At 37.0% G+C, this 26,092-nt stretch overlaps 1 protein-coding gene across 1 annotated transcript; it reads left to right on the top strand.

Annotated features, from left to right (window-relative positions):
• Positions 1–19,936: 19,936 nt before the first annotated feature.
• On the top strand, positions 19,937–23,284 carry LOC107797458 (mannose-6-phosphate isomerase 1). Its single transcript, XM_016620352.2, has 5 exons — positions 19,937–20,440; positions 21,023–21,190; positions 21,762–21,974; positions 22,124–22,390; positions 22,845–23,284. Exons 1-5 carry the CDS (start codon positions 20,132–20,134, stop codon positions 23,151–23,153), a joined length of 1,266 nt encoding a protein of 421 aa, XP_016475838.1. The 5' UTR covers positions 19,937–20,131; the 3' UTR covers positions 23,154–23,284.
• The last annotated feature ends 2,808 nt before the right edge of the window (positions 23,285–26,092 follow it).

The following is a 26,092-nucleotide window of genomic DNA, read 5'->3' as shown; positions in this document are numbered from 1 at the left end:
TTATACACCTACCTTTAAAAATTGAATAAACATTACTCTGACTGTCTGACATCATTGTTTACCTTCAAAATCGGATAACAATTGAATTTGTAAGTGGTTTTAAGGATACGTAGATTAATTTGACACAAAATAATAAATTAAATTGCAATTAAAGTGAACAATGATAAAGTAAATTCAAACCGCACAAATCATATATTTGGGTTCGTAGGGGAATGGGTAATTGGATTTTGGTTCGAACTTCGGGTTTCGACCATGTGGGCCCGGAGGCAATTTTTGACTTTTTGGATAAAACTTTGAAAAACTCATTTTCATGCATTGGGGTCGATTTATTTAGCGTTTATTGATGTAATTAAGTAATTTGTGATTAGATACGAGCGAATTGGCGGTGGACTCAAGGGGTAAAGCTATAATTGATTGTGAATTATGTTCGTGGCATCGAGGTAAGTGTTTGGTCTAACCTTAGCTTGAGGGATTAGGAGTTGTGTTCTATTTGCTATGTGTTATTTGTTGAGTACGACGTGTTTGCCCAAGAACATGTGATGTTTTGAAGAATGACAAATGAACTCAGTCATGGACCAGGTTCATCTTGTGAAGCACAGTCATGATCAACCTATACATGTGAAGTGCACGTGAAGGAGATAAGTCATACTGATCAAGCAGCAATATCTCCTGATCTGATCAAAAAGGTTGGATATTGGATAAAGGGAGAAAGTCTCCTTATATGAAGAGAACACAATCCAGGATAAAGATAGTGTTGGAGTTTGAGATCTTCAAGGACTCAACTACGATGGAAGATCAGCAACTAAGTCCCAATCAAACTCTGATTACAAACCTATTAAATGACAGTGATTGTTCTCTTTTACAGATATTGCACAAACGCAGAAGTTAAACTAAATTGAGAGCAAAAGAGCAAGACAATTTTGCAAGCAATTTATGTGAGATTTATAGTGTGCACTCTTGAAGCTACTTGAACGAGATAAAAGAACCAATTCCATTGTGTCTTTCTTTTATTCTAGTTTAATTGTAGTAGGTGGTTTAAAGTTATACCTTTCAGCTTTCATAGAAGCAATTGTGTTAGGTACTTAGAGTGTTCAAGTTATAGCTAACTTGAAGTTGTCGCAACAGTTGAGGTTGTGTGCCACAACGGGATTAGAGTTAATCCTTAGGTTTACAAAAAGTTTTGTAAATGCTGTTTTGGCTCAGTGATTTTAGTGGAAGTTTGGGAAAATCCTACCGAGTAGTAGGTCGTGATTTTTTCGCCTTTTGAGCCAGGTGTTTTCCATGTAAAAATCTCTGTGTTCTTTATTTTATGTACTTATTATTCCGCAAACAGTAGTAGTTAGAACACCTAGAAGAACCAGGTTCTTCTATAGCGAAAATTGGGTACCACACAAATCACCCCCCCCCCCTCTTGTGTGGTATTGACGTTTAGAACATCAACGACGTATCAGGGCCGGTTATCCTTGTAGAGGTTAACACCTTAGGAAAAGATTAAAATAAGTGCACCACTTGGAATTGGGAAGGGCAATCCGGCCTCCACTTTTCAATGGTTAGTACTATTCTTGGTGGAAGAACATGATGAGGGATCACATCATAGGAGAAGACTATGAACTCTAGGACATAGTCACTGATGGTCGTCTAGTAACTACAAAGAAGAATGCTGAAGGAGTGGATGTGCCAAAGACAAGAGCTGATTGTACTACTGAAGACTTGAAGAAATGGGAGAAGAATGCCAAGGCCAAGAAATGGCTTGTGTGTGGACTGGGTCCAGATGAGTACAATAAAATTCAAAGTTGTACCACTGCTAAGGAAATCTGGGACACTCTGCAAGTGGCTCATGAAGGAACATCTCAAGTAAAAAGGTCCAGAGGAACACTGCTGTATTCTCAATATCAGAATTTCACCATGAAGGAAGGAGAAACCATCCAAGAGATGTATACAAGGTTCACCAAATGACAAATGAACTTAAGTATCTTGTAAGGATTATTCTTGAAGAAGACAAAGTTGAGAAGATTTTGACAAGGGTTCTGCCAGTCTCTTGGCAAAGCAAAATCATTGCTATTCAGGAATCAAAGAATATTGCTACCCTCAAGCTGGATGAACTAATTGGAAACCTCACTGCCTATGAACTGAGAAGGCAAACCATGAAAATGGATGCACCCAAGAAGGAAAGAAGTTTGGCTCTCAGAATTGCTAAAGGTTCTGATCTGTATGTTGATGAAATGGCTATGATCACAAGAGATTTCAAAAAGTATCTGATGAGAAGAAAGGGTTCTTCAAGAGGTACAACCTTCAACAAACCAAGGGCTGAGAAACAGACCAATGAGGGTTGCTAAAAATGTGGTAAGACTGATCACATGATCAAGAATTGTCCTCAATGGGAAATTGAGTGGAAGAAGGAAAGGGATGAACGAAGCAACATGAATAAGGAACAGGCTCAACCAAAAAGGAACAAAGGATCAACAAAGGCTATGGTTACTACCTGGGGAGAAACATCAGATGAGGACACAGAAGATGAAGCTGGAGATGAACAAGTACTTATGGCCATCGGAGAATCAGATGATGAACAAGAGGTAAGTATTCTTCATCTCAAAGACAAGATTAAATTCATATCTAAAGAAAGGTTGTCTGAGCTACAGCTAGACTTCATTGATGAGTCTGAGATAATTAACAATGAGAAGGAAGATTTGTCTACGGAATGTGTGATGCTAAAAGCCAAATGCAAAAATCTAGAGTCTAGGGCTAATGAGAGTGAAAGTAAAAATGTTGAGTTGAAGAACCAGGTTCTTGAACTTGACACTAGTGTCCTAGAACTTAGATCTGAGAACTTAAAACTGAAACTAGGAACAGGAAAGAAGAAAGTTGATCAGACACATCTCACCCTAGAAGAAAACTTAGGAAAAATAAAGGATGAGCTGTACAGGAAGGATGAGCAGATAAGAGCATTAAAAGAAGATCTATGGAAGGTAAAACATGAACTAGACAGAACTTGCAAATGGAACAAGTCTTCTGATGCACTTTCCTGGCTACAAGAACATCACAGTAGCAACAAAAGAGGACTTGGCTATGGGACTCAAGCACCTAAATGGGATCCTAAAAGAAATTACCTCACTCTTCCTGAGAACAAAATCTGCACACACTGTGACAAGACTGGCCATTACAAAAATGAATGTAATGCAAAAGAAAAGGCCAGTCAAAAAGAACAAAACTTTTGTTCAAGAAAAAAATAGGCTACCTGGGTGGGCTAAAAGGAATTTGATTTATCCCTTTGCCTATAGAAAGGGACCCAAACTAGTTTGGTTTCCTAAGACTAACCCCTGGTTTCTTTTTGCAGGTCCAAGTGAAGGGAAGTAGCCAAATATGGTACATGGATAGTGGCTGCTCAAAACATATGACTGGAAGCAAGAACCAGTTCCTTTCACTTGAGGACTTAAAGGGAGGTAATGTCTCCTTTGGAAATGGGAAAAAAGGTGAGATTATTAGGATTGGAAAGGTAGGTAAGACAGACTCTCACTCCATTGAGAATGTCTACTTGATAGATGGCTTGAAATACAGCCTGATCAGTGTGTCACAACTGTGTGACAGAGGTAACCTTGTAGCATTCACCTCTACCAAATGCTTTGTGATTAACCTTACCACTAACAAGATTGTTTTGCAGGGAAAAAGAGTTAACAATATTTACATTGTAGATTTGTCTACTCTCTCATAAAATGAACATACCTGCCTAAGTGTGCTGGATAATGATCCCCTCCCGTGGCACAAAAGACTTGGTCATGCCAGTATGAATCAGCTAAACAAATTAGTCTCTAAGGACTTGGTGATAGGGTTACCTAACATCAAGTTCAAGGAAGACAAAGTTTGTGAGGCCTGTGCAAGGGGAAAGCAGGTAAGATCATCCTTCAAAAGCAAGAAAATGGTAAGCACAACCAAGTCGTTGGAACTGGTCCATATGGATCTCTGTGGTCCTATGAGAACCATGAGCAGAGGTGAAAAGAAATATGTAATGGCACTTGTTGATGATTATTCTAAATTTACCTGGGTACTATTTCTAACATCTAAAGATGAAACATTTGACATGTTTACTGCTTTTGCTAGAAAAATCCAGAAATAATTAGGAAATCAACTTGCATCCATTAGGTATGATCATGGAACTGAATTTGAAAATGCTAAGTTTGCTGAATTCTATAATGAAAATGGTATAGATAATAACTTCTCTGCCCCTAGGACTCCTCAACAAAATGGAGTAGTTGAAAGAAAGAACAGGACTCTTGAAGACATGGCTAGGACTATGCTTCTTTCTAGTAAGTTGCCCCATAACTTTTGGGCAGAGGTTGTAAATACTACATGTTATATTATCAATAGATACATGACTAGACCTCTTGTAGAGAAGACCCCCTACGAGTTACTTAAAGGGAGAAAACCAAATAAATCCCATCTTAGGGCATTTGTATGCAAGTACTTTGTGCACAATAATGGAAAAGACTCCCTAGGTAAGTTTGACCCCAGAAGTAATGAGGGAGTATTCTTGGGATATTCTTCACATAGTAAAGCATATAAAGTGTTCAATAAAAGAACTTTGTGTATAGAAGAAAGTGTACATGTAGTATTTGATGAAACTAACATTCTTTCTAAGAGATAGAAACATGAAGATGAAGCCATTGGGTTGGTAAAAGATTTGACTGAAGCCTCAGCACAAGTCAAAGTGGCACCAAAAGAAGGAACAGGTGATGGAACAGGTTCTTCCATTCAGGGCAACCTCACAGAGGGAACTAGTCAAAGAGGAATTGAAATAAATCCCCTAAAAAAACTTGTTCATGACCCTGTCCCTCAGCAACAGAACATGGGAGAAGTATCTAGTAGAAACCAGTTGATTGTGAAACCTCACAAGTATCAAAGTTCTCATCCTATTGAGAACATCATCACTGATCCAACATCTGGAGTCAAAACTAGATCACAATTAAAGAATCTGTGTGCTTTTGATGCCTTTTTATCTCTTATTTAACCTAAAAATGTTGTTGAGGCTTTTCAGGATGCAGATTGGGTGAATGCAATACAAGATGAACTCAATCAGTTCAAAAGGAGTCAAGTTTGGCATCTAGTTCCAAGACCCAAAGACAGATCAGTTATTGGTACAAAATGGGTCTTCAGAAACAAACTTGATGAAGATGGAACAGTTACAAGAAACAAGGCAATACTAGTGGTCCAAGGTTACAGCCAAGAGGAGGGAATAGATTATGATGAGATTTTTTCTCCAGTTGCAAGACTAGAGGCAATAAGACTCCTCATAGCCTTTGCAACACACATGGAATTCACTCTTCATCAGATAGATGTCAAAAGTGCCTTCCTGAATGGCTACCTGAAAGAAGAAGTGTTTGTGAAACAACCTCCAGGGTTTGAGAGCAAGGAATGTCCTGAGCATGTGTACAAATTAGACAAGGCTCTCTATGGACTCAAGCAGGCTCCAGAGCATGGTATGAACGACTATCCAAATTTCTTCTTGAAAATGGCTACAAAAGAGGTAAAATTGAAAGTACCTTATTCCTAAGAAAAAAAGGTAAGGATCTCCTTGTGGTACAAATATATGTTGATGACATCATCTTTGGGGCCACCACTGATAAGCTAAGTAAGGATTTTACAAAACTAATGGGGAGTGAGTTTGAAATGAGTATGATAGGTGAGCTTAACTTCTTTTAGGATTACAGATCAAAAAAAGTCCTAATGGAACCATGATCCATTAGCAGAAGTATGCAAAAGAGCTTATCAAAAAGTTTAAAATGGAAGAATCAAAAGAAATAGGCACACCCATTGCAACTGCCACTAAATTAGACATTGATGAACTTGGTTCATCAGTTGATCAAAAGTTGTATAGATGATTGGTTCACTCTTATATCTTACTGCCAGCAGACTTGACATTATTTTTAGTGTAGGGCTTTGTGCTCGCTTTTAGGCTAATCCTAAAGAGTCTTACTTGACTGTTGTCAAGAGGATACTAAGATATTTGAAAGGCACCACTGATCTGTGTCTTTGGTATCCTAAAGGTAGTAATTTCAATCTAGTAGGATATGTTGATGCTGATTATGCAGGTTTCCTTGTGGATAGGAAAAACACCTCAGGTATGGCTCACTTTCTTGGTTCATGTCTTGTATCATGGGCCACTAAAAAGCAAAATTCAGTGGCCTTATCCACTACTGGCTGAATATGTTGTAGCTGCATCTTGTTGTGCTCAATTGCTATGGATCAAACAGCAGCTGGTAGATTTTGGAATTGACGTTGGTTGCATTCCTATATTCTGTGATAACACTAGTGCTATAAGTATGACAAAGAACCTTGTTCATCATAAGAGGACTAAGCACATAAATGTTAGACACCACTTCTTGAGAGATAACTATGAGAAAGGATTGATCTCCATAGAATTCTGTGCTACTGATAAACAAATAGTTGACATCTTCACTAAAGCACTGAGTAGAGAAAACTTTGAGAGGAACAGATTAGAATTAGGGATGATTAAGATCACCTAATAGGTCCAGCTCAGAATGCACAATGAAAAAAAATGAAAAATAAAAAAAAAATTGGCTAGGAATTCTAATCATGTGTAAATATCTAGATTAACTCTTACTCAGCGTCATACTTTAATTAGTACACTCCTGTGACATGTGTTAATATGACTCACTGATCTCTTAAAATTTTTTCTCTATTATGGCATTTGAGGCATGTTCAAGAGAGTTCTAAATGAAGAACCTGGTTCATCAGTATGGGTTCATATGAAAGTTCAGGTATGTTTTCTATACTCTGCACAATTAGAAAGATTGATAATTCAATCATGAGCAAAAGTCCTATACTTGTCAAATTCCTAGAAAATTCTATCCGTTAGCATTGAACCAGTTTCGTCCATCTAGAACTCTAAATCATAATTTTTGCCTAATATCTAGGGAAGCTAAATAGATCATTCAAAATCTGGAATTTCAGATTGATTAGACTCCTATTTGACCACTGCAAAAGGCTGCCGTTACTTATTAAATGTGGAATTCACTTTAAATACACATCAATTCTACAGCCTTCATCACAGCTCCAAACCGTCAAAAACTCGTCTTCACTATCACCTGCCCTCTTCTCCAAAATTCCCAAACTCTTTCAAGAAATTGACAATCATGTCTAACCCACAAGAAAATTCTAGAACTCCTCCACCACCACCTCCCTCAAATTCATCCTCATCTACTCCCCCATGTATCCCCAAAACCTAGACTACGAAGGTAGAAAATGCTTGCTCGAAAGACTATAACATCCGGGGCTTTGAGAAAGACTTTAAATAAAAGGTTGAAAGCAAGCCAAATGAAAGAAAGCCAAGCTCCAAATTCTGACTCCAGCTCTGAGTTTGAATTATATTAATCAGCGATTGAGGGGGAAAGGCACGGGTCTTCTGACTATGAGAAGACTCAAGAATTTCCTACTGAGGTAAGTTCATCTGTGATTGAAAACTTAGAGACTAGGTTTGTTCTGGTTTGACCAATTAGGGATGTTGAATTGCCTGAGAAACGTAGGAGTAGAGGTAAAAAGAATTATGAAAAAGAAAAAGAGAGAGAAGGTGCATGTGGTGAAGAGAGGGGAATTGGGAATAGTGTAGTACCCGCTATTTGTGGGGTTGAACATGAAAGGGTAGAAGCGAGTGGCCTGATGTCAGGGGGAAGTGGTTCTGCGGAAGCTATTGAGGGGTTGGTTCATCTAAGCAAACAGAGAGATGAACCTATTTCATCTACTGAAGAGACCTTGGCTGATCTACTGAAAAGGGTTGGGGCAAGCTATGACCCAAAGAAACGCAGAACTCCCACAACAAAATCCCCAAATGTTCCCAAGCTTTCCAAGAAAAGAAAAGCTCCATCCCCAACACCTACTGCCTCTTCAGTGCCTAGGGGTAGAGCCACAAGAAGCAGGGTAAAATAGAGTGAAGTTGATCTATAAAAAGCCTTAGAAGAAAGTAAGAAAAAGAAAATAGATAAGGGAAAGGGAAAGATTGCAGAATCCTCAGAGGCTGTTGAGGAAGAGGAGATGGAACTGGTCTATCAAGAAAGGGGTACAACAGTGGAGGTTCGTACACCCAAGCCTAAAAAGCCCAAGACTTCCTCCAAGAAGTCTTCCTTTGTGCCTGTGGCTACTGAACCCACACTAGCCAAGAGGACAAGATCTGCAGTAAAAGCTAAACAAACAAAAGTTTCTGATGATGATGACTGGGGTGGAGAAAAAGAAGAAAATGATTCTGAGAAGGAACAGGACAAGCTTGTCATTTTTGGCAGAAGAAATATTTTAAAAGGTAGATTGTTGAAGGACCTGGTGGAACCAGAGATGATGAGATTGGTGGATGCTTTAGCTGCTCAGGGATGGAAGGATATGGTCCTTTAGATGGATGGTAGGCTAGCCAGAAATGAGCTGATTGAATTTATGGCAAATGCTGTTGTTAAGGATGGAGTTGTTAGTAGCCTGGTGAAGGGAGTCCAAGTGCAGTTTGATGCAGAGAAACTGGGAGAGATCCTGGACATACCCTTTGAAGCATTTGGTGACTATACTAGGCAAAGGTGGCCATGCCTGGACTCCCTCCCTACTGCCCTTCAAATCACCAAGAGGTTTTGTGATTCAGAGGAGGTGAATGAAGCCAGGGCTATGCAGAAAAGTGAGATAAGGCCTGAGCACAAGGTTGTGTTTGAATTTTTCAACAAGTGCTTATTGCCTAGACAGGAGAGAAGGCACATTGCTAACTATATAGATCTGGTTCTTATGGAGTGCCTGAGAGAGGAAAGTAAATCAACTGGTCTGCCTTCATTATCAAACTGCTAGACAGGGTCATAAATTGCTCCAAGGCTCATGCTACTCCATATGGATTCAAACTAAACACAATTCTAGACATGCTAAATGTGCCTCTGAAGAAATGGGAAATGGCCTTGAGAAAGGAACACTTTGGCATCAAAACTTTTCTTGCTTATGACTATCTAGTCAATGTCATCCCAGTTGAACCTGGTTCATCTCTAAAGACACCCATCAACAGCAAAGTTAGGACTCTGGTTCAGGAATGTGCAGCTAAGGATGCTGAAATTGCTAGGCTCAAGGCTCGTGTGGTTGAAGTGGAAACCGGGAGGGATGGTCTCAGAATTGAGCTTGCCAAAGAAAAGGAGAAGAATGATGGAATTCTTCAGAATATGCTGAATCTTCTTCAAACTCAACCCTCCAGTTCCTCCAAGCCTTAGGACTCCTAGCCTCTGTCTCCTGAACTGGTCTACGACCCCCAGTGACCCAGATTAGGGATTTTTCTGTTTTTTTTCTCATGGTTTGAATGTTTTTCTTTCTTTTTGTGGATTTTTAGTGGCAACATATCTCTATCAATGACAAATGTTGTTTTCTATTGTTCAATGATCATTCTGACCTTGATAGTTTAAATATGTTTGTTTGATTACTGATGATTGCACTTGCAGTTGCCCCAGAGGCCATGAGTACTTATTAAAATCTGGGATTCACATGGTGTATGCAACTTTTCAATGATGCCAAAAGGGGGAAGAGATTTGTGCTTTACTCATTATTCTGAAATAAGTGATATTTATAACCTAATTAACCTGGTCCTTGATGATAAGTGAATTTTCTAAGTTTAGTGTTGATGGTTAAGCTGAGTTCTTACATGTCCCTTGATCAATAAAAAGCACAGAGTTTGTCATCATCAAAAGGGGGAATTTGTTGGCTCAAGAACAGGTGAAGTTTTGAAGAATGACAAATGAACTCAGTCATGGACCAGGTCCATCTTATGAAGCACAATCATGATCAACCTATACATGTGAGGTGTACGTGAAGGAGATAAGTCATATTGATCAAGCAACAATATCTCCTGATCTGATCGAAAAAAGTTACATATTGGATAAGGGGAGAAAGTCTCCTTATACGAAGAGAACACAATTCAGGATAAAGATAGTGTTGGAGTTTGAGATCTTCAAGGACTCAACTACGATAGAAGATCAGCAATTGAGTCCCAATCAAACTCTGATTACTAACCTATAATGACAGTGATTGTTCTCTTTTACAGGTATTGCACAAACGCATAAGTTAAACTAAATTGAGAGCAAAAGAGCAAGGCGATTATGCAAGCAATTTATGTGAGATTTGAGTGTGCACTCCTGAAGCTACTTGAACGAGATAGAAGAACCAGTTCTATTGTGTCTTTCTTTTATTCTAGTTCAATTGTAGTAGGTGGTTTAAAGTTGTACCTTTCAGCTTTCATAGAAGTAATTGTATTAGGTACTTAGAGTATTCAAGTTATAGCTAACTTGAAGTTGTCGCAACAGTTGAGGTTGTGTGCCACAACGGAATTAGAGTTAATCCTTAGGTTTACAAAGAGTTTTGTAAATGCTGTTTTGGCTCAGTGATTTTAGTGGAAATTTGGGAAAATCCTACTGAGTAGTAGGTCGTGGTTTTTTCACCTTTTGAGCCAGGTGTTTTCCACGTAAAATCTCTGTGTTCTTTATTTTATGTACTTATTATTCCGCAAACAGTAATAGTTAGAACACCTAGAAGAACCAGGTTCTTTTAGAGCGAAAATTGGGTACCCCCTCTTGTGTGGTATTGACGATTAGAACATCACGACGTATAGGCATGGTGACGAGTATCTATACGTTGGTGTCGAGCATGACCGTAAGTCTTAAATTGATATGTGTTATGTTCTTGAATGATTCTACGGATGTTCTGACTGGTGATTCTCGATGTTGAGCAAAGCTTTAGTTTATTTACATGGAAATTAATTAAGGTTGAGTATTGGTATTAGCTGAGATGAGTAGGGATTGAGTTAAGATTGGTTATAACTGATTCTCCCTTGATAGGACGTATATACTTCACTGTTGAATTCCCTTGCCGGGATATTGTAGTTTATTGTTAATCCCTTGCTTGGACTCATGGTACGATTGAGTTTAAGGTATATAAATATACTGGATCGGGTTGCATGCCGCAACAATGTTATATATATTGGATCGGGTTGCACGCCTCAACAATGCTATATATATATTGGTTCGGGTTGTACGCCGCAACAATGTTATATATACTGGATCGGGTTGCACGCCGCAACAATGCTATATATATATTGGATCGGGTTGCAACCCACAATAATGTTATATATATTGGATCGGGTTGCACGCCGCAACAATACTGTATATATTGGATCAGGTTGCACGCCGCAACTATGTTAGATATATATTGGATCGGGTTGCACGCCGCAACAGTGTTATTATTACTTGTTGTATATTTTGAGCTGTTTCTCTCATATTTCTCTTTATTTCTGCTGGATTTGATACGTTCCCTGAAGCATGTACCCCCTCCCATTTAAACTGCTTATTCCTGTTTCGTCACTACCTCGTCGGGGTTAGGCCAGACACTTACCAGCACATGGGGTAGGTTGTGCTAATACTACATTCTACACTCTGTGCAGATACCGGAGCAGCACTGGGACAATAACACTTGGGGAGCCAGCCTTCAGTCCATAGAGACCCCGAGGTGGTCCTGTAGGTATCCGCAGGCCCGACGTCTCTTCTATCTACCTATATGTTCTGTTTTCATTTGTATTCATGACAGATTGTTTTCCTTTTCTTCAGATATCTATATGTAGTATTCATAGACAGTCCGTGAATATTGTGACACTGGTTTCTAGGTAGAGACGTATGTTGATATTTTCGTACTGATTTTGGCATTATATTAGTCTAAGTCATTCGCATATTTTCGTCTTCCACTATTATTTAAACATTGATCACCTGTTATTACAAATTGTTAAAAAAGACTAAAATGAAGGAGTTCAAATTTCTAAATTTCGTGGCTTGCCTAGCTTCTACGAGTAGGCGCCATCACGACTCCCGAGGGTGGGAAATCTAGGTCGTGACAATTTTTTCCTAAGCTCGGGAATTAACCCCGTGCCTAGGTTTACCTTCTGTTCGGGTAGATGCTCGATAAATATGACATGTTCCAACTCCTCGACCGTTGATTTAGTGGCTTAAGAATCATCGGAGACTATAAAAGATCTGGGAACCCCGTAATTATCGTCTTCATCAGTCCCCTGTTTATCCAATTGGGTTGTGCCCGGTGTCGGTAGTTGCTATTTAGCCTCTTGCTTTGTACTAGAACTTGGTTCCTTTGACGTTGCGAGTGTTGATATTGGAATCACCTCTTCGACTGCAAACATTCCCTTTGCGGCTTATTGTTCCCTGTAGATTGTTTTAATCCCACCTGGCATTGGGATTTTTAACACTTGGTGAAGAGGTGAGGGCACTACCCTCATGTTGTGGATCCACGACCTCTTGAACAGGCGTTGTACCTCATGTCTCCTTCAATCACATAAAACTTGGCCTCTTGGAATGTCCCGGTGGCATGCACTGGTAATGTTATCTCCCCCATAGTGGTTTCACATGTCATGGTGAATCCGTTCAGAACTTGGACTGTAGGTACGATTTGATCTTGTAGATCGAGTTGTTCTATGACCCACGATCGGATGATGTTTTGTGAGCTACCTGAATCAATTAACACACGCTTAACTCGAGATTTATTTATGAGTACAGATATTACCAGTGCATCATTGTGGGGCTGCACGATCCTTTCTGTGTCCTCGTCGTTGAAAGACAAGGTTCCTTCCGGTATGTAATCTCGAGTACGTTTTTCCCTTGTGATGGATACCCTAGTGTGTTTCAACACTTGAGGGATATCGACCCCACCAATGATCATGTTAATGATGTGTTGAGGTTCTTTTTGTTCAGTTTGTTTATTAGATTCCCTATTCCTGAAATGGTTCTTGGCTCAGTCGCTAAGGAATTCTCAAAGGTACCCGTTGTTGAATAGACGTGCTACTTCCTCTCTCAATTGTCGGCAATCCTCTGTCCTATGGGCATGAGTGCCATGATATTTGCACATCTGGTTAGGATCCCTTTGGGCAGGATCAGATTGTAGGGGTCAAGGCCATTTGTGTCTTTGATGCGTCCGATAGTTGATACAATGGCGACAACATCAACATTAAAGTTATATTCGGATAACCTTGGTGCTTCCTTAGGCTCGATATGCCTGTCGAAACTGTTCTTGCACATGAGTCCCCAGTTGTTCTGACCAGATCACTTCTCCTTTCATTTCGCATAGAATTCCTCATGGACCCACTACTTCTTTGATATCTATTGTAAGGACGATAGGTTCACGATCGATATCTCTCTTGACTCCGTCAACGGTTCTGACGGGATAAACGGACCCCAATTTGGTCATCTTCGACTCTTATTTTTGATTGATACCGGTTATGCATGTTGTCCCAAGTAATACCCGGATATTATATCATATTTTGCTTCAACTACTATGAAGCCACCGAGCTTCAAACATTGAGTCCCTGGGTAAAAACTTGAACTACTCAATCATCAGCGACTAGTGGTAGGTCCATCCGTTCCATCCGTTTCTCCGAATTTTTTCAACATGACAGACTCGATCTCATCATCCTCTAAGTCGTTCCCTTTGATGGCGCATGTGTAGGAGGTAACATGCTTATTCGGCTCGGGTACTTAGGAATATCGGGCATGCAAAATGTTTTAGGGATCGGTTTTGGATCCGCACTCAAAGGGAATGGTTTTTGCACGAACTTCTTGGAATCTAGGCTTTTCAGTATCGGCGGGGCTCACGGGATTTGGTCGACCCTGGAATTGTAGGTTTCTACCTTTTTGTCATTTGCTTCGATTTTTTTCTTCCTGATTCCATCCATTCTGTCAGCTCCTCGAGCATTTTTATGATCTCGGTGTTAGTCCCCGATTCATTTCCATTCGACCTCTCTACGACTGGTTCGTCCCTACGGGTGATTTCCTGGGACGGATCGGGTTCAATTCTACTCGGTGTACGGCTTTGGTTCTGTAATTGAGCTATAGTCACATGTTGAGCCTATAACATTTCGAAGATCATCCGTAAATTAATCTCGTCCCCTCCATTGTTTTGAGTATTTTGCACTATCAATCAGGCTCCACCATAGATTCTATGCTTAGGGTCGGTAGGCAGATTTGTGTTGATAGCCACATGCGAGTTAGCATCTAACGGGTCCGCGACTGGAATTCCGATGGGATCAACGGGCGGTACCTCATTATCGAGCGCTATGTTGTTATTTTCACCGTGGTGGCCGGACTCATTGTCAACAGGCCGGGGTGCTAATTGTGAGTTTGACATTTTGAGCTTTAACCTGAAATTAGAGGCACTTCAAAGAACAAGTGTAAAGTAGCGTGTGTTATAGAAATTTATATCAAATAACCACTATTATCCTTAGCCCCACGGTGGGTGCCAAACTGTTTACCCTCAAAATCAATAACAATTGAATTTGTAAGTGGTTTTAAAGATACATGAATTAATTTGACACAAATCGATAAATTAAATTGCAATTAAAGTGAACAATGATAGTAAATTCAAACCGCACAACTTGAACAGTTATAGTCTTGGAAAGTAAGTCTCACTTGAACTGGATGCAATTTGATCAAAATCAAGATACAGAAGAACAAGAGCTTAAAGAAAGAAATTAATAATATACTACTTTGGAATGTGTGTTACAATGTCCTTTACAAGTAATCAGACCCCCTTTATATAGTAAGTGAATCCTACTTTAGGTGCAATTCTATAAAAGGTAAAAATCTTTTGATTTGTTGTTTTGCCGGTTCCTTATTGATACGTGCCGAGATTTTCACTTTAATATCCGTCTAGTCACGGATATTTCAGCCTTATGTTATTTCGGTCTTCTGTTGGTTACGCTAACAATGTTTCCTCAAGCTCGTTCGGGGTCAGGGTCGATTCCGGGATCACGGGCTCAATGTTCTCGAAGACAGATATTTCGATTTCGGGTTCTGGCCCAGTGGGACTTGGGGTCGATCTTTAGTCCCTCACGTTCTGAGCCGGATCTATCATGTCATAGCCGAGCCCGATTTCTACTGTATACAATCATAAACAAATTTCTCCCGGAATTGTCCGTCGATTACGGTATAGAGCTAAAAATTTATTGCTTACGGCCAAGTCTCAATACAAATTAAAGTAACAAACCGCATACTATCTACTGTATTTCATGGCGCTAATGCTAAAGTTTCTTGGCATATTGACACCTTGGGAAGTTAATGCCAAGTATTAAGTAAAACACTTCCAATTATGACATATTATTAGTTAATTAGGGGAGATTGGTCTTCCAACAATGAAGTACTAGAACCTAGCTACTAAGACCAAAGGTTTGTATTTGTGAAGTACTTATTTTATGCCAAAACCATACAGATTACTGATTATACGATTAAATCATGCAAGATGGATAACAAAATCATTGAAGCAAGTTAAAAAAAATGAATTCGAAATCCTTATCGAACTTGTTAAATACCCTTCATAAAAAAATGTTACGTATCAAATATTTTTATGATAAGTGCCTCAATACTTTAAACAACATATTTTAAAGAAAATATGATGTATTATCACTTTAATTTACAAATTTTAACATATGAAATATATTTGATTGAAGGTTGAGAAAAGAAAAAAAGTATTAGTAACAATTGAAGTTGATAAAGATTATTTTGAAGTATAAATGTTATCAGCTCATAAATATTTTTCATTGCTGAAGTTTGTTTTGCATAGCCAATTTTAGAATATTTATGCCAAGTTGCAAACCACTTTACTTCTTTTCCTATATATCTGTTCTTTAACCTCACGCATTTCTTGTTCTCCAATCCCGAGATATCGATATCCCCTTAGGCGGCTAACATAAAACATTTGACATGACATACTCGAATTTGGTTTCTTCGTATCATATAAAAACACTGCCTCTCCAGTTAAAATGTTTTTTTTTTTTTTTAAAATACCAGCATTTAAAAGACAAAAAACAAAAATTCAACAAAACAACATGATCAATCCAGCTAGACAAGAGTGGCTAGGAAACTTAATAAGATTAAAACTTGTATATGGCGATTAATTAGACGCCGTTAATTAGAACGGTAGAATTTCAGTTACCAATTTATATCGTAAAAAAAATGAAAAAGAAGAATAAGTGACGTGTTTGAAGTCAAATATTTTATTTATTTATTATAATACGTAAAGGTGTGCCCAAGCATGACGTGTACTGTGGAAGCAGAAAAAAGAAAGGCACCGCTTGAGATTTGAGATCATGACGGCGTGCGTGACTCTTCCGCAATTCGGAGCATATTTCAATATTAATATACCCAAAAGATAAGTAGTTGCATATTTCCTTTTTCTCCCTGGTGCCCCCAAATTTAACATAAACATTTTCCTTTTTCTTGATATCTGCACTAAACTTAACATATCAATTTATCAATATTAATGATTATATTTCAAATTTAAATTAATTAAAGTGATCTATAAGTTTTTGTACTATCAATTATTTACTCCCCGACTTAATTTATGTGATACTCTATATATCCTTTTTAGTTAATTTTAAAAATAATAATACATTTATATTTAGCACTCCAACAGTAGTTTAGCTTTAAAATGTTAGATTTACCCTTAATAAGATAATTTATAGCCACACAAATAAATATATAGGTTATTCTAGATCATAAATTGCAAAAGTCTCTTTTTCTTTTTTAAATTCTATATCTAATCAAACATCATCGCAACAACTGGAATCGAGAGAGTATAACTTATTTTTTTTACATATCTTTCTTCAAAAGAATTCTTGTTGTTATATTATATATTGATAGCATTTCCAAAACAAGCTTGTTAGATGGTTAGAAAAATTATTAGTACAAGACATACTGATTTTGTGACCAAAGAAGATACAAACACGGATGATAAGACATGAGTTGTATTTACATGTACCTGGAAACTCTGATAGGGTATCATGGAAGTGTTTAATTAATGTTCAAAAAATGATGCAAGGCGCCAAAGGTTATATTTACTACGTGGCTTCACCTTCAGGATAAGCTGCTCACTAGTACTGACAGACTTGCTAAATGAGGACTCAATGTTAATACAAATTATGTATTCTGTCAAATTTATCTTGAAAGCAGGGATTACATATTTGTTGAATGTACTTTTGCCACATATGTATGTATATGTGGAGCAGACTACTGATAATATATGGCTTCAGAAGAATCCTTACAATATTATGTGGCTACATGGGAGCATCGCTTTACAGTGGACTCTAAAGAATAATGCTGAAGGCAAAGCACAATTACTGCTACTCCCTCCGTTTTAATTTAGATGAGGTAGTTTGATTCGGCATGGAGTATAAGAAAGAATTTTTTTTTGAAACTTATGGTAGGGATAAAAGTTTTGTGAGGTCTTGACATTTTGTATGGTTATAAAAGCTTCTCGTTAAGGATAAAATAGGTAAAATGAAAAATTAAAGTTAAATTATTTCAAAAGTTAAAAATATGTTATTTATTTTGAAACATACTAAAAAAAGGTATATCATCCAATTTAAAACAGATGAAGTAATACATTTTAATTGGTGTATGCTGAGACTATTCATTCTATCGGGATAGATCAGAGAAATGTGAGAGTGTTTGAGAAGCGAAGCAACAGATGATATTGTTTGCATGCATGTGTAATGCCAGGGCATCAACTAGCATGTAATATATCGCTTCAAACGCGTTCTTTTTGGCCGTTGAGTTTTCTTTACTTAGATTTGAGTTTTTCTCTCTTATCTTGTGTACTCGAAGGGGAAAAGAAACCTCCCTAGGAGGTATGCCCTACCCCTTAGGAGTCCTTTGGCATGAGGTTATTAGAAAAAAATAATGTAGTCATTAGTTTTGTGCATTACTTATTACTTATTTGGTATATTTTTTTAATTTATGTATAACTAATTATATATCATATTTGGTATTATTCTACGTATAATTAATACGTAGCAAACCATGGTATTAGGCTTAGCAATGAAAGAGTTTTTAATACTTGCATAAATATTATTAAAGACATAATCCAACCCCTCAAAACATATTCCAAATACTTTCCACCATATCTTGTATATTTTTATATTGTGATATTTTAATTAGCTTTTCCCTTTAGCATTTTACTTTAATCAAAATAATGTCATATTTAATATTAATTTTAGTTTTAAATTCGTTCAAAGTATAAACTGCATGAATTTTTTTTATTTGCTCAAAATCTACCTTTTTTAATAATTAGTATTTTGTATTATATGTCATAGAAATTAAATTTTTCTTCTATTTTAACTTTAATATTTCATTAATTTTCTCTTTTAATTGTGCTCCCCGTAAAAAGAAGTTCACTTTAGAGAGAGTAAAGAATGTGGAGGGTAATAAACTTTTGCAATAAAAATAGTATGCAAAGTTTAAGAATACAACAACAACAACAACAACCCAGTATAATCCCACTTAGTAGGGTCTGGGGAGGGTAGTGTGTGCGCAGACCTTACCCCTACCCTGGGGTAGAGAGGCTGTTTCCAAATAGACCCCCGCATCCTTCCCTCCAAAAACTTCTCACATTGCTCTTGGGGAGACTTGAACTTACAACCTCTTGGTTGGTAGTGAAAGTGGAAGTTTAAGAATGTGAAGAATATTTTTGTAAGCAATCAATTTATTTAGAAATTATGTAATACTTTAATATACCAAACAATGATATATAAAAAGTAATCTGAACATGGAGTAATACATTTCATTTAGCACTATTCTTATATAACTCCTACCAAATGACCCCTTAGTAGTGTCATAGCGAGTTATAGCTTGTTTGGCCAAGCTTCCCCAAAACCAAAAGTATTTTTTTAAAGTTAAAGTGTTTGACAAAGTTTTTAGAAGAAAAAAGTGCTTTTGAATAGAAGCCTGTTTTGGAGAAGTAGAAAATTTTAGCTTTTTCGCAAAAACACCTTTTTTGAAAAAGCACTTTTGAAAAAAATACTTATTAGAATCACTTTTTAAAGCTTCGTCAAACACTAATTGTTGCTCAGAAGTACTTTTCAAATTAATTAGCCAAATACGAGCTGCTTCTCACCAAAAATATTTTTGAGGAAAACACTTTTGAAAAAAAATACCTTTCAAAATAAGCTAATTTTTGAAACTTGGCCAAATATGCTATTAGTATATTTTGCACCAGTTGCTTAAGACAACTAACAAAATGTGTTAAGCTGCAATTTTGTACTTCCTCCGTTTCAATTTATGTGAACTCATTTGACTGGGCACATAGTTTAAGGAAAGAGAGAAGACTTTTGATCTTGTGGTCTAATGAGGCACATAATTATGTGTGGCTATAAATCTTTGTGTAAAGGTAAATTGTTTCCAAATAAGGAAAGAAATTATTCTTTTTGGCACGGACTAAAAAAGAAATATGTTCACATAAATTAAAACGGAGGGAGTATTATTTACTGGTAATTAATAGATATATATTTACTTATAAAAAATTTACCAAAGTAAGATTGAAATAATATTTATATTACAAAAAAACCTGAAAAAATCCAACAAAAACGAACTAATCCAAATTGATATACTTTGTTTGATTTGGTTTTGATAAAAATCGAACAAACCCGATCTATGTACACCTCCGACTAACAAAATGTGTTAAGCAGTAATTTTGTATTATTTACTGGTAATTAATAATATATTTTAGTTATCAAAAAAATTTACAAGTACTAGTAGTGAAAATAATTTCTTATAAAAATATAAAATTAAATTAAATACTATAAAAGTCACTCTGATAAAATTATTTTATGACTTTGTGGGCTTTACCGTGTTCAATGCAAATAAAATCCAAATTTGCATTAATAACTACTCCTAGTAGCTTGAAAAAAATATAATTTTGTATTGATTATCCTTAAGTTGACAAAATCTGATTTTGTACAGTATTACTACTATTAAGAGGTTGACAATTGACAATATTAAATCTTTTCTCTTATTTATTATATGTGTGAAACCGCAACCTTGCGTGATAACGCTAAAAATTACTCCTATTTATTAAATCCGTCCTCCTTTGATTATTCCTCGTTCCCTCCTTTGAACAGTTTGCCTTCAAACAGAAGAAGCCCCCCTCGCTTCTTTGAATAGAGAAGCAGCAAATATTTATTGCTCCTCTGCACCCCATAATCCTCATCCTTCTTCGTAGACTTTCCTTTCACTTTAACATAAACAGAGACTACTACAAGTTTCGTAGAGTAACTCGAATTTTTGTTTTTTTTTTAATGGAGGAAGGAGGAGGGGTGGTGAGGTTGAAGGGTTGTGTGAAGAATTACGATTGGGGAAGACCGGGGAAGGAATCTCGTGTGGCGCGCCTATATTCGCGCAATACTGGTGACCATACTATTGAGCAGGACAAGCCTTATGCGGAATTTTGGATGGGTACTCACGATTCTGGGCCTTCTTATCTTGTGAAAGGAGCAGCTGAGAATGGATTGGCGTTGACATTGAAGAATTGGATTGAAAGCAACCCAAGTGTTGTTGGAGATAAGATTGTGAACAAGTGGGGTTCCAACCTTCCTTTTCTCTTCAAGGTTTGCTCCCTTCAATCGTTTGTCTAAGAATTCCTATTTTTTGTTGCAACTCTACCCATCTGAGTTACTGCTTTCGAAATTTAATATTTGCTAGATTTATTAACACGGTGTGAGCCAAAGCTACTGGATTGTTGGCCAGTTTCCTTTGGAGTCGTATCAAGTTTTGATTTTTCATTATATGCTCTCCCGTATAATTATATTCCTCTATAATAGCTACTGATTCAGGGCCAAATTATCTAACATTTGGTTTCAATTCGAACATAGATTTCATTTTTAAGCAAAAAATTAAGAGAGATTTTGATACGGAGGAACTACATTAAAAGTAGTTCAGTTCATGATTTTTTTTTTATATTTATAAATATTTAAAAATCATATGAAGAAAGTTCACTCTTTCATGTAGTAGTGGAGTCAATATAAAATTAGAAGTAGAAATACAAGAGTTGAGAGTACTCCAAATATCATATAAGGAGACAATTCTATTTATTTAAGTTAACTTGATACATTTTGGATGAGCTAAATCCCTTTGTAGTAGTTGTCTATCAGTATGGCATTGATAAGTGTCTAACGTGTGTCGACTTTTAGGTACTTTCTGTTGCAAAAGCTTTGTCCATACAGGCCCATCCAGACAAGGATTTGGCCACTCGTCTGCATAGTGAGCTCCCGGATGTTTATAAGGATGACAATCACAAACCGGAGATGGCATTGGCATTGACAGAATTTGAGGCCTTATGTGGATTTATAAGTCTTGAGGTACTCAACATCTTTGTTGTTTTGTAGGTCTAGTTAAAAATTTTGGAATTTTGTTAGACTATACTCTAGAGTAATGCACATTTGGGGTGCCCTTAAATTTACAATCCCCTTAAAATGAGCTCTGCCACAGTTAAGCAACTTGTTTTATTTAGATTTATAATCATTGAGTTGCGTTTTAGAGGAAGAGTTGCTTCAGTGTGGTAGATAAAAATCCCACCTGGCTGCTGCCATGTACATAGACCTGTCTGTTTTAAAAGAAAAAGGAGTTTATGGAATTGTTTAAATTAAAATTTTGTTTTGGTCTATAATATTTGCAGTGTTTTCAACTTTGGAACTGGCATAGTTACATTTGCTTTATCCTGGTCCTTAATCTTATTGTAGCATAAGCGCTAATATTGCACATAGAAGAATGGTGTAACTTATACTTAGTTAGGTAGTTGGCTCACTTGAGAAGCAGTATCTGTTGTGCTCTTTAGCTTGCGATAATAAATGGACTTAAACTTCCATGAGTATTTGAAATACAAAAAGACAAGTTCGATGTGATTTAACCAATACTTATGAATTTTTGTAGGAGCTTAAGTTGATTGTTCAAACTGTGCCCGAGATTATCGAAGTGGTTGGTAACGCATGTGCAGAGCAAGTATTAGACTTGAATGAGGATGGTGAAAAGGAGAAAGTTAAACTAGTGCTACAATCAGTGTTTACTGAGATAATGTCAGCAAGTAAGGATATGATTGCTGAAGTGATAGCCAGGCTGATTAGTCGCCTACACATTAAAAATCAGGTAAACTCATAATAGTCCATGGTAAGCTATAAGTTAGTATGTGTTTGTAAATCTCAGCACTAGTTGTAATTCTTCTTTTTGTACTTTTGCATGGTGGAGACTTATTCATGTGGATGGTAATTATGACTTTTTCATCTTTCACATTGTAGGCAAGGCAGCTGACTGAGAAAGAACAAGTGGTCCTAAGACTCGAGAAGCAGTATCCAGCTGATGTTGGTGTCTTGGCTGCATTCTTGTTAAATTATGTAAAACTCAAACCTGGTGAAGCTTTGTATTTAGGGGCAAATGAACCTCATGCTTATATATATGGTGATTGTGTTGAAATCATGGCAACATCAGACAACGTGGTACGTGCTGGCTTAACTCCAAAACACCGGGATGTTAAAACTCTATGCTCAATGCTCACTTACAGACAGGTACGTACTGTCACAGACACCATTAAGGTCATTCTTTAAAATTGAACTTCCTGATTGGAATTTGAGTATAGCAGCAACCTTTTTATGTACTTCAAAACATTCGGAGTTGACAAAGGTTAGGAAAGAGTTGCATTATTCTGACATCGAGTTACTGAATAAAATTGGTTAGGACATTTAGCATTATGATGCATATATTAAGCATCTTTCAAGAGTCTAATTTCCATCAAGAATGTTTCAAGTGTTCAAGTCACTTGTCTTGTCAATTGATGCGTAATATGCATCAATTATATTTAGAACATCTCCGTGTATACCCTATTTGTAGTTTCTATTGGGCTATTCCACATTTTTGGCTGCGTGGGAAGGCTAAATATTTGGCAAGACTCTTAAGTGCAATTAAAATGGTATTGGGTGTCTGCTTATTTATCTACACATATAAATTTGTTCTTTGCTGCAGGGTTTTCCTGAAATTCTGAACGGTACTGCAGTAAATCCATACACTATGAGGTTCATTCCTCCTTTTGATGAATTTGAGGTCGATCGCTGTATTCTTCCAGAAAAATCAACGGCTGAATTCCCTGCTATTCTTGGTCCCTCTATTTTTCTGGTCATGGAGGGAGAGGGAACAATGAACACATCATCAGACGAGATTGTTTGTGAAGGTGATGTCTTATTTGCACCAGCAAACACCAGCATTACAGTTGCAACATCTTCTGGTTTGCACTTATATAGAGCAGGAGTATGCAGCAGCTTTTTGGATAAGTGAGAGTTGTGCCACATCTGCTAAAGTTGGCCGATCCAACCTTGTAATATAAATGTATGCATGTATATAGGCATAATATCAGTAGAAGGATGGAAAGTTGTTATAGTTAGCTCATTATACGGGTTCAGTGATACACAATCCAGGATCAATCCTCCAGAGAAAAAGAATAAAACAAAAGAAAGCAACGATCGTCAAGTATCTGCATCAGTTGTTGAATGGAATAAGTGTGTGTGGAAAAAGTGAAGGAAAAAAATAACAGGTAAATCAGTGAGTTTTTAACCTCTAAACTCAGGTTTCTTTTAAATTTTCGGATCTCAACAATTGCCTATTGGAAAGGTTTAAAACATATACATATATATGGACAGATATATATGGACAGTTGAGCTTCTAACGGTTGTCTTTGTTGCAAAATTTTAGAATATGTCCGCTTGAAGCGCAAGCTAGATACTTTTAATTTATCTAATGCTAAGCTTTCAAACTTTGCTTATTTTGAAAAGTATTTTTTGTGTGATGTGTTTTTTCAAAAAGTACTTTTGGAGAGTAGTCGGTTGTGTTTGACTAATCGATCTGGAAAATACTTCTCCAATATTAGAGTTGCAATGTGTGCTTGGCAAGCTTCAAAGAGTTTCTAGGGAGAAGTTATTATTTTCAACTTCTTAAATACAACTTTACTACTGCTCAAGCGCACTTGATGTTTTCATAAAAGCTTTTGCCAAACACCTCAACTCTCTAATAAGCATTTTCTGTATAAAAAAAAAGAATTTTTGGCATCTTGGTCAAAAAAGGCTTGGCGTAGTTTAGAACATAGTTTAGAATGCTGGTCGAGAAGTTATATACTATACTATTCGGAAACAAGTTGAGAACTATGTGTGTCCCAAAATAATACTATATTTAGTATAATATCATAGCAAAAAAAAATAGAGTTTTATAATAGCTAATCTGGATGAATAAGTCAAACATAATAGTTAAAATGAGACGTTTACTATCCAACCTATGACATACGTAATGTTTTTGACTTTCTTCCTGTTCCTCTGACAGAATACATTTCCAAGACTGCAAATGGTCCATTTTGCTCCTATCTATCTAATGTGATTTTAGGTTTTAAGCTAACTGCGGATGTAGATGATGGGTTGCATCATGGACCCCTTCAATTAAATCAGTTTTCAACCCTTGTTACAATTAGATATAGATTTGGATAATTATCTTGCTAGCCTTGAGTGCCTTTTTTTTCTGGACAGCAATATGATAACACTCCACCTCTCTCTTTTTCAATATATAGATGATGAATTTCTTACTACCTCTTTGTGTGAGTATGGCACAACTTTAGCACATATGCTGGCACAAAATAGCTTAATATATAGCCATTAATCTTGATCTTCCCTTTTCTTTAACCTTTGTTTCCTTTGATGTTATATAATATTGATACGGCCATCCCACTAAAACATAATAGTGGGTTGGGCATATAAACACGATTACCACTAAGCATAAAGAAACAACTCTATTTTAAAGTTAACCAGAAATTCTTATAGGGTGCAAGGATTAAGAAAAATCTGATTTCATGGTGCTTCGGAAAAAACTTTCCACATACTGTTAGAGTCACGAGCGTATGAATTGTAATCTCTTTATATAGTTTTAGACAATCCTTATCTCATGAGTTAGTCTTTATGATCCAGTTAGGAATATAGCGATAGAGTAACGCTCGTGTTGGGAAGTTCTGGAATTCCACGTTGATTAGTGTCATTAGATGACTTTGAATAATGCTCACCTCACGAGCTGGCTTTTCTGCTTTTGTGGTTGAGTAGATCCAATTGAAATTAAATTCTTCCATCTAAGAAAAGTAAAAGGAGTTGAATTCTTCCGATCACCAGTCCACCACCAACCTAGTATTTTGTAGTTTGATCAGCAGAGTTTCTACCTTCAGCCCTTCTCTTAGTAAGAAAAAGAATCCGAAATCACTAATCATGAACATTCTGATTGAGTTTCTTGCACTTTTGGTCTTGTTTTGTCCACCTTGTTTAGCTAAACAAACCAACTTCACTGATTACGCTGCTTTACTAGCATTTAAGTCTAGCCTTTTATTGGAACCTCACAACATTTTGTCCAAAAACTGGACCTCAGAAACACACTTGTGCAGCTGGTATGGAGTTTCTTGCTTGAACCAGAGAGTTAGAGGTTTGCAACTTCCTAATTTGGCCATTCAAGGAAGTATTGTTTCAGACATTGGCAACTTGACTCAACTTGCTGTTCTTGATCTTAGTAGCAATGACTTGAACGGCAATTTGCCAAGTGAATTGGGCTTCTTGCAACAACTGAGACTTCTGAATCTGACCGGGAATTCTCTTCAAGGAACCATTCCTCCAAACTTAAGCCGTTGTCACTTACTTCAACAACTTCATTTATCAGATAACATGATCAAAGGAAGTATACCCCAAGAACTTGGCCTTTTAAACCAACTCGGGTTTTTGCGTCTCAACAACAATAACCTCACAGGCAAGATTCCATCTTTATTAGGAAACTTATCAAAGCTAGAATACTTTTATCTACATGAAAATGATGATTTGGAGGGTGAAATACCATCTGAACTAGGTGATCTTTCCAATTTGAAGCTCCTTTCCTTTCCTTTCGTGGCAATAGATTCACTGGTTCAATACCTGCTTCAATTTTCAACATTTCAGGATTGCAAATTGTAGATTTGTCCATAAATACCTTCTCAGGGGAACTTCCAAGTGATTTGGGTAATTATCTTCCTATCTTTGAGCGTCTTTTTCTGGACAGCAATAGGATAACTGAGAAAATCCCTGCTTCTCTATCTAATGAATCAAAGCTTATCTCTTGTTCACTGAAAATGATATGCAAGGAAATATTCCAAGTGAGTTTGGTAAGTTGCATGAATTGGTCTGGTTTGAATTTGAATATAATCGAATTTCTGGTGCCATTCCGTC

Source organism: Nicotiana tabacum, chromosome 3, assembly GCF_000715075.1.
Source record: "Nicotiana tabacum cultivar K326 chromosome 3, ASM71507v2, whole genome shotgun sequence".
NCBI lineage: Eukaryota > Viridiplantae > Streptophyta > Magnoliopsida > Solanales > Solanaceae > Nicotiana > Nicotiana tabacum.
This window is presented reverse-complemented; position numbering and strand designations above follow the sequence as displayed.

What these genes read in the sequence shown, in the direction of transcription:
- LOC107797458 (XM_016620352.2), top strand. Translation starts at nt 20,132, where the DNA reads ATGGAGGAAGGAGGAGGGGTGGTGAGGTTGAAGGGTTGTGTGAAGAAT. An exon ending in GCCTACACATTAAAAATCAG is followed by an intron (nt 21,975 to 22,123) that starts GTAAACTCATAA and finishes TTCACATTGTAG; the next exon opens with GCAAGGCAGCTGACTGAGAA. An exon ending in CAATGCTCACTTACAGACAG is followed by an intron (nt 22,391 to 22,844) that starts GTACGTACTGTC and finishes TCTTTGCTGCAG; the next exon opens with GGTTTTCCTGAAATTCTGAA.